The 8,942-nt window shown below is 47.5% G+C and overlaps 2 protein-coding genes across 3 annotated transcripts in view; one reads left to right on the top strand and one right to left on the bottom strand.

The window, feature by feature from the left end:
* The window catches only part of LOC107098152 (serine/threonine-protein kinase D3-like), a 31,696-nt gene extending 25,714 nt beyond the window's left edge, over positions 1–5,982 (top strand). The window contains exons 12-19 of one of the 2 annotated variants that reach the window (XM_015395650.1): positions 855–907; positions 992–1,064; positions 1,139–1,245; positions 1,328–1,489; positions 2,173–2,271; positions 2,356–2,623; positions 3,606–3,691; positions 5,717–5,982. In XM_015395650.1, coding sequence (XP_015251136.1) covers positions 855–907; positions 992–1,064; positions 1,139–1,245; positions 1,328–1,489; positions 2,173–2,271; positions 2,356–2,623; positions 3,606–3,691; positions 5,717–5,890 — 1,022 coding nt within the window. In that variant the 3' untranslated portion in view covers positions 5,891–5,982. The remainder of the gene's footprint in view (positions 1–854; positions 908–991; positions 1,065–1,138; positions 1,246–1,327; positions 1,490–2,172; positions 2,272–2,355; positions 2,624–3,605; positions 3,692–5,716) is intronic. The other variant, XM_015395651.1, reaches the window with a different exon arrangement.
* A 381-nt stretch (positions 5,983–6,363) lies between these two features.
* Positions 6,364–8,942, bottom strand: part of ndufaf7 (NADH:ubiquinone oxidoreductase complex assembly factor 7) — an 8,004-nt gene continuing 5,425 nt past the window's right edge. The window contains exons 7-10 of the mRNA XM_015395659.1: positions 8,402–8,515; positions 7,458–7,601; positions 7,164–7,337; positions 6,364–7,071 (exon numbers count right to left, since the gene is read on the bottom strand). Coding sequence (XP_015251145.1) covers positions 6,850–7,071; positions 7,164–7,337; positions 7,458–7,601; positions 8,402–8,515 — 654 coding nt within the window. The 3' untranslated portion in view covers positions 6,364–6,849. The remainder of the gene's footprint in view (positions 7,072–7,163; positions 7,338–7,457; positions 7,602–8,401; positions 8,516–8,942) is intronic.

The following is an 8,942-nucleotide window of genomic DNA, read 5'->3' as shown; positions in this document are numbered from 1 at the left end:
GAGGAAACGGGGAGAGACAGGAAGGAAATGGGAAGAGACAGGGAGGAAACGGGGAGAGACAGGAAGGAAACGGGGAGAGACAGGAAGGAAATGGGAAGAGACAGGGAGGAAACGGGGAGAGACAGGGAGGAAACGGGAACAGACAGGAAGGAAACGGGAACAGACAGGGAGGAAACGGGAACAGACAGGAGGGAAACGGGAACAGACAGGAAGGAAATGGGAAGAGACAGGGAGGAAACGGGGAGAGACAGGGAGGAAACGGGAAAAGACAGGAAGGAAACGGGGAGAGACAGGAAACGGGAAGAGACAGGAGGGAAACGGGAAGAGACAGGGAGGAAACGGGAAGAGACAGGAGGGAAACGGGAAAAGATAGGAGGGAAACGGGAACAGACAGGAAGGAAACGGGAAGAGACAGGAAGGAAACGGGAAAAGACAGGAAGGAAACGGGAAGAGACAGGAAGGAAACGGGAAGAGACAGGAAGGAAACGGAAAGAGACAGGAAGGAAATGGAAAGAGACAGGAAGGAAACGGGAAGAGACAGGAGGGAAACGGGAAGAGACAGGAAGGAAACGGGAAGAGATAGGAGGGAAACGGGAAAAGATAGGAAGGAAACGGGGAAGATCCAGGAAGGAAATGAAATGGACTGGAAGGGATGGTGGGGGCATGACCACTGATCTCTGTTTATTCACTGGATTGCCTGTTGGTAGTACAAGGTGGAATTGAAGCCACTGGCGGCCATATTGGTATTCCCTAGCTAACTCCCTGGCGCTAATTTGACAAAACTGCTCTTTGCATCATTTGTTTTCAAATAGGGTCGGGTCGGGTTCTAACGTTCTCTGTCGTTGTTCTCTCAGAGGAGCTGGCTGTCAGCATATCCGTGTCCAACTCCCAGATCCAGGAGAACGTGGTAAGTCATCCGACAGTCTTTGGTGCTATTCTCAAGGTTCTGATGAGCAGCGCCAGGTTCTGACCCAGTTCTGACTCTGTGCAGGACATCAGCTCAGTGTATCAGATCTTTGCTGATGACGTTCTGGGATCGGGACAGTTTGGCATCGTTTATGGAGGTGAGACTTTCCTTACGTCTCCATAAGTGGCTGTTGCCCCTGGAAACTGACCCAGTTCTCCTCGTGTTCTGCAGGGAAACACAGGAAGACCGGCCGGGACGTGGCGATCAAAATCATTGATAAGATGCGGTTCCCCACCAAGCAGGAGAGCCAGCTGAGGAACGAGGTGGCCATCCTGCAGGTAGGACTTGTCCAACACGACTAGCGCTCTCCTTCAGGATTCCTCTCTGACGAAGGTCTGCTTCTTGTCCTGCTTCCCACAGAACCTCCACCATCCTGGCATTGTCAACCTGGACTGCATGTTTGAGACACCTGAGCAGGTGTATGTGGTCATGGAGAAGCTTCACGGCGACATGCTGGAGATGATCTTATCCAGCGAGAAGAGCCGACTGCCTGAACGCCTCACCAAGTTCCTGGTGACCCAGGTAGGCGGAACCATCCGGAACAAGGAAGCAGAACCAACCAACAGCTGGAACATCTGGGCCTCGGGCCTGTTCATTCAGAACCACTGAAGCTGTAGATGTTTCTGCTGATGGGAGGATGGATATGTTCCTCTGAGGCTCCCAGTCCGACATCCTCTGGTTCCCAGAAAAGAATCCAGTTTGGTTCTGGAACAATTGGTTCTAAATCAGGTTCTAGAGGCGGCTGGCTGTTGAAGAACAGAGGATGTAGAATGGGGTAGATCTAGATCCAGATGATCTAGAGTTCTGTTCCACCTGGATCTGGTTCTGATCCAGGAATTTCAGCTTTGTTTTACTGGAATAAACCAGTTAAATGAGTCGAAACCCTAAAAAGGTCCAAAGTGACTCCCTGCTGTGAGGCGGCATGGTTAGGATCCTTCATAGACGGGTTCACAGCTAAGGCCAGAAGTATTCACCCCCCCGGTGGGTCCAGTTTGGGTTCCGGTCTGGAAAACAGTTTAAATGCTTTTTTTCCTTTTTATTAAAAGATGGAAACATTGTTGTTGTCGCCATAGAAACCAGGCGGGCAGCCAGCTACCTTCATAGGTTCAGAACCAAGCCAGAACTTCCCACCAGTATTACTGCCAGGGTTGTGAATACTTAGTGCCTGACCCGGACCTGACGCCGAGTCCCGGTTTTCTCCACAGATCCTGGTGGCTCTCAGGCATCTTCACTTCAAGAACATCGTCCACTGCGACCTGAAGCCTGAGAACGTTCTGCTGGCCTCAGCCGAGCCGTTCCCTCAGGTCAGAACCCGACGGCCGCTTTGAATGTTCGGCGCATCAGAACCCGGCAGAACCCACCTAAACCAACGTCCTCTCGTTCTCCAGGTGAAGCTGTGCGACTTCGGCTTCGCTCGAATCATCGGGGAGAAGTCGTTCCGCCGCTCGGTGGTCGGTACCCCGGCCTACCTGGCCCCGGAGGTTCTCCGCAGTAAAGGCTACAACCGCTCGCTGGACATGTGGTCCGTGGGCGTGATCGTCTACGTCAGCCTGAGCGGCACCTTCCCCTTCAACGAGGACGAGGACATCAACGACCAGATCCAGAACGCTGCCTTCATGTACCCACCCAACCCCTGGAAGGAGATCTCAGAGGAAGGTAGGGCGGCCATCTTGGATCAGACATGTGCATAACTTCTGCGTAACATATCCAGAACTTCTCTCCAACAAATATTAAGGTATCTGACGTGTTCCAGACGAGCGCTGAACGTGTTTCTAACTTCCAGCTACTGTATAATGGCGTATTGGCAGCGTTTTGGTATAAAGGGGGTTCACAGGAGGAAAGGCTGCTGTTGGACAGAAGTTCTGGACTCGCTACTCTATGTATACGCCCAGAATTAAAAAAAAAATCCAGTTAGTTGGAGTTAGTTTATATTTTATTTAGACTGAGAAGCAGGTCCGGGAAATAAAGTGAGAACACTGCAAAAACCTTATAGAAATATGTCAATATTTCTTAAATAAAGTGTATTTATCCTTAATCTGAGCAGGTAAATAATATGATTAAGCAATAAATGAGTATTTTTTTTATCTTAAAATAAGATAATTAGATGAGCTTGAAATAAAACAATGCAGTTGTGTTTTCTTAAAGGTAAATTGTGTCGCTCTATTGGCAAAGTGTCTCACTTATCTCCGCAATTCAAGAAAAAATTCTCTTATTTTAAGAACAGATTACTTAGATTTCCATTTTTTGCAGGTAGATTATCAGAGATTATCCTCCTTGGTTTCCTGTCGACGTTCCACTCATCCGAGTCTCTTTCTTTTTCATCCTGCAGATCCTCAAACTTTATAGTCATTTAAATCAAATTAAGTTCTAATTAGATTTCCATAGACTGTTATAATGACGGGGAAGTTAGTTTAATGTTTGGTTGTTATGATGCCATCTGGTGATTTGAGCTGGATTAAACATGCTGCCTTTAATGTTGCTATAAAAACACTATGGATTCTAGAAAACGAAGCTCTAAATGGTTTAAAATGATAACTGGGTCAGGTGACTCCAGCCATGCCGTCCTCCGTCTCCCGCTCCCTCATGTAAACATCAGAACCTCCCTCTGCCTCACGCATCTCCTGGGTTTTCTCCACAGCCAAAGACCTGATCAACAACCTGCTGCAGGTGAAGATGAGGAAGCGTTTCAGCGTGGACAAGTCGCTCAGCCACCCCTGGTTGCAGGTAACAAGTCGCCAGGATCTCTGAGTGTCTCCTGTCCTTCATCAGAACCTCTGTAGGCGCTTCTGTTTCCTCTGGTTTAAATGTGAGGTTAGTTAAAGGAGAAATTCAGTCAGCAAGGAATAATCAATGGATCATTATTTATACCTAAAACTAATTTTCATTGCGATCACTGAGTCTGGGAGCGGCCATTTTTGTCCAAATATATTCCTGATCCTCCACGGACGGGTTGGTCGTTGGATTGCCAACTTGAAGAGGGAGGATTTGCCATCGAACTTCTGGCCAGAGAAAAAACCCGTAATATGTAGCCAACATTTGGAAGAAGAATGTTTTCAAGATGACTTGGATAATAGCGCGTTGTGACAAACACCAGATACAGCACTGGGACTTGATCAACAGCCGATACCGCACCGTGACAATGTCACTAACCAGTAGGTGGCAGTAGTGTTCTTTGACAAACATGGATGCCTCCAGTAAAGCACATTCACATGAAAATTACTCTGAATTAAAAACACTGATCATTTATTGAACAGGATGGAATCATTTCAGATTTAAAGAACTTTTCCTTTAAAACGCCTTAAATCTTTCATCCCAGATACTAAAACTGATCGAGCCTTTTGAAGAAACCTGGTTACTTTAATGTTAAGTTATCCTTAAAACATGTTTTAATCGCATCGTTAAATTCTGCTGGTGAGACCTGTTCAGGATTCCTCCCGGCTCTAGAGGGCGCTCTAAATTTCCCTGTTAAGCTGATGTTAACCCTTTAAAGCCCGATCCAAGAATAAAACAAAACGGAAAATGACTTTTTTTTGGTCTGAAGTCCTTATTTAGCCTTTTAACAAAATATGTAAAAAGAAAAAACAGAAATTAATTTTTGATATTAATAATTTATTACTATGCGATAAGTCCAGATTATTTTTTCTGTAGTCTTCTACTGGCTGTTATCAGGTATATCTGATTGTGTAAAATAGGATTTAGAGCAAAGTTTTTACCATTAAATTATGCAAAAGGTGTCAGACGCAAAACATTTTAGAAACTGTATCAAATATGATACATTTGGCATTTTAGGGTTAAGGTTTAAGGATTTCTTTTTTTTTTTGGGAACACATCCTGAAGGCATTTCACCATCTGGGTGAGTAAACAGGAAGTTGTTCGTATCTAAAAGCTGCCATGGAATCCACTGATCTCTATTTATTCCCTGGATTGCTGATTACTGCTGTTAGCATGTGGTTGAAGTGAAGCCACCGGCCGCCATATTGGTACTCCCTAGTTAGACCGGTCTCAATGTAAACAAACCGTGCGCTACGGCATCAAACAACGATGATGTTCTCATTTTCAGGGACTGAAGACTTTTAAAATAAAGATAAATTCATCACTTTAACACAGACTGGCTGATTCATAGCATCAGTAGATTAACTTTAACTTACTTTAACCCATCTCATTGCATCATTATGAAGTCTATAAATCATGTAATATAACCTAATATACAAAACCATCACTATAAAATTAAAAATATAAAATACATTAACATTTCCCAGTGAATGACTTTCCATTTTCATCTATATTCTAACTCAGTCAATGTCTTCCAGTCAGTCTGAGATAGCCAGACTAATGTTAGTCTGCAGACTAAACTATAGGATCCATCGGCTATAGATGGATTTATTGCTTAGTTCATCCACTGACTGGAAAATTACCAGTGGAACGTCTTACTGCAGACAGAAAACTGCTGGTTTTAGCAGCCAAATGCTGCACAAGGAGGAGTTTTACTGCCACTGTGGGAGTGGGGAGTACCAACATGGCTGATGATGGCTTCACTTTTTTCGGCCAATCAGCAATCCAGTGAATAAAAGTGATGAAACACGTAGAAGGAAAGAAGCTCTTATTGGTTGAAGGTCAGAAACTACAGGGAGAGAGAAGGTTCCTTTCTCTTTAAATCTCCGGCGTCTCTAAACCGGACTGGGATGAATAAAAACCTGCGAGCGGATGTTCAGGTGGAGCTCATGCCGTGTCCCTGTCCCGGTTCTGCAGGACTACCAGACCTGGCTGGACCTCCGGGAGTTCGAGACGCGTCGGGGCGAGCGCTACATCACCCACGAGAGCGACGACGCGCGCTGGGAGGAGCACGCCGACGAGCAGGGGCTCCACTACCCCACCCACTTCATCATGTCCCCCAACCTGGACGACATGGACGAGGACCCCTAGAGGAGGCGGTTGCCATGACGACTGGTCCACAGAACTCTCTTCTGTCTGAAAGCCATAAAGGAAACTTCGGTTCTGGAAAAACGGAACCGACTTCAGGAGCTTTTTTAGCCGCTCATTAAACCCCAGAATCAAGAGTTCTGGTTCTGTTTTAATGTTTTAATGATGAAAACAATGGATTTCTTGTCATGCAGAAGCATCAGGCAGAAGCATCAGGGTGGAGTTTTTCCTTCTTCAACAGCGCCCCCTTCAGGCTTCAAAAACAAACTGGATTTAATCTGTTTCATTGAGCCACTAATGGCGTTCACAGCTTCACCTAAAATTAATCATCCAGACTCAGGAACCACTCTGCTGATTAATTCCCTGCTGCTGGGATTAATCAGGCCGTGTTTTAATAATCCAGGAGTTCACTTCCTGTTTTAGCAGCAGATTTTATTCAAACCCAAAAGAAAAAAATAAATGTTTTAAACAAGAGAAGAAAGCTGAGGCGGTTAACCTTTAAAGGAAAAGAAAATGGCAGAAAGAATCATGCATCTTCATCAAATCCGCTCCTTCCCAGAACCCTTCCTGATCCGTTTGGGTCGGTCTGAGCGGAGCTGTGAGCGCCGTTAGCCAGACCGGCCGCCAGGTCGGTCGCCTCGCTGAGAATCTAACTGCTGCTGCTTCTTTCGGACTCTAAGCTGAAATCTGAGAATTTTTATATTTTTGTAGCAGAAAATCGTCTCTCTTGTTCTGAATGGTGGAAATAAAAGCTGAACTGGGATCACTGGTTTGTGTTCAGTCTGCAGCCCACGGAGCGGCGCTCGGTTCTGACCCGTTACGGAAGCTAAACACGTCAATGAAAGCTTCGTGACCGTTTCTACCGCCGCCATCCGCAGCGTTTGGTCCAGAAGCAGAACCTCGTCCATCCTTTCTGGTTCTGGGTTCTGACCCATAACCAGGACCTCCGGTTCTCCCTGGCCTCAGGAGAGGCTGAGCTCGGTGAACCCGGCCACAGGCAGCGGCGCCGGGCTCTTCTTCTCCAGCTTCAGCCCCTCTGGCGTCTTGGGTGCGGCGAGGCGGGCGCGGTGCAGCAGGCTGAAGAACTGGAAGCGTTCGCCCATCTTGGCCGGGTTGGTCAGCATGTCGTAGCTGCTGATGAGCTGCTTCCTGACGGACGGGTCGCTGCAGTTCCTCAGTAGAACCTGCAAAGAACCGGATCAGGAGCAGAACTTCACCTGGTTCTGGTCCAGAGGTTCTAAGGTTCTAACAGCAGAACATCCCGTAGGAGACCCACCTGCATGCGCGCGTCGATGCCCATGTTCCTCAGGAAGCTCCTCTGACTCACCGGCCCCAAACAGGCCACGCCCCCTCCGGCCATCCTCCGCAGGAAGCTGAAGTCGACGTCGGCTGTGAGGTCAGCGGAGCCGGGAGCCAACAGGACGTCATGGAGCCGGTGGCCCTTAAATCCCTGCGGGGCAAACAGAACCGAGCCTGAAGGTTAGAACCTGGTTCTGGGCTTCAGGAGGTCTGCTGGACCCGCCTCAGACCTTAAAGGACCGGAGCGCAGGCCGATAAAAGCAGTTCGTACCCGGAACGTGTCGGTCTTGGTTCCGTCGTGGCCGTAATCGGCGATCAGAGCCGCCCCGCCCTCCTCCTGGATCCGCCGAGCCAGCTGCTGGACGATGACTCCGCCCTCCGCACACACCTCCACGTGGTCCCGCCGCTCCTCGGCCTGATCACACACACACACACACACACACACCCATTCATTTTATTTATTGCTTTTATGTAGCGATGGTTAATGAGGCCTCTTGTTACACAGAATACTGACCCCTGCTGGACATTTAAAGACACTACAGGCAGCTGATTGGACAGAATTGATCTGAATTGATGACCTAGAACAATGATGTCATTTAAATTATTCTAGGTTTTATTGTATTATTTCATACATGTGTTTAAATTGAAAATATCTTTGATATTTTTAGATGCAGCCAATAAATAATGTAAACATAACGTGAAACTTTAGGGGAAAATGTGAAGGATGATGCTTGTGGATTAGGATTTTAAATCCTATTTTTAAAACAAGAAGTTCAGTAAAAACAGTAAATGAACTAAAAGTCAATTTGAAATGAACTTTATTTCAGATAAGTTGAGGGATAACTGAGGAAAAAGGATGAAATTTTCCTTTTCCTTTTAGGCTCCAAAAATCTGGAAGATTTTAATGATAAACCTTAACCCTAACCTTTGACCTTTACCCTGACCCTAACTAACACCTGTCTATTCCTAACCCTAATCTTTACCTAAAGTTATTCCTCTAAACTGACTCTCAGGTGAATTTGGGGTCCCCCACATTAGGGCTACGTCTCCATGAGGCCTGTAGGTCCTCAGAAGGTTGGTAAATACATCAGCTGCTACAAAACACACACAGGGATCAATGCAGCTCTGCTCTCAGCTGGTCCAGTCTGAAACTGGTCTCAAACCAGTTTATCCAGCAGGGGAAACGACTCTAGGTGAGTCATGCTCTGTACACACCTGGACAAGCGTGGACGAGGCGAGCGTCGGAGTTGGAGCCATGACAAACCGCAGCCGGTCTGGATCTGCAGGGTCGATGTCCACCAGAACCTCCCTCCAACCCTTCTCTGTTCGCTGGCAGGGAGACAGACGGGTAGGACAGGTGAGAGGGAGACGGGGAGGACAGGTGAGAGGGAGACGGGTAGGACAGGTGAGACACGGAGGACAGGTGAGAGGGAGACGGGTAGGACAGGTGAGACACGGAGAACAGGTGAGACGGATAGGACAGGTGAGAGGGAGACGGGTAGGAAAGGTGAGACGGGTAGGACAGGTGAGAGGGAGACAGGTAGGACAGGTGAGACACGGAGGACAGGTGAGAGGGAGACGGGGAGGACAGGTGAGACGGATAGGACAGGTGAGAGGGAGACGGGTAGGACAGGTGAGAGGGAGACAGGTAGGACAGGTGAGACGGGTAGGACAGGTGAGAGGGAGACAGGTAGCACAGGTGAGAGGGAGACAGGTAGGACAGGTGAGAGGGAGACAGGTAGGACAGGTGAGACAG

The sequence above is a fragment of the Cyprinodon variegatus genome, unplaced genomic scaffold, assembly GCF_000732505.1.
Source record: "Cyprinodon variegatus isolate N-32 unplaced genomic scaffold, C_variegatus-1.0 Scaffold752, whole genome shotgun sequence".
Classification (NCBI taxonomy): domain Eukaryota; kingdom Metazoa; phylum Chordata; class Actinopteri; order Cyprinodontiformes; family Cyprinodontidae; genus Cyprinodon; species Cyprinodon variegatus.
The sequence above is the reverse complement of the archived record's forward strand: the minus strand, read 5'-3'. Positions and strand labels throughout refer to the sequence as shown.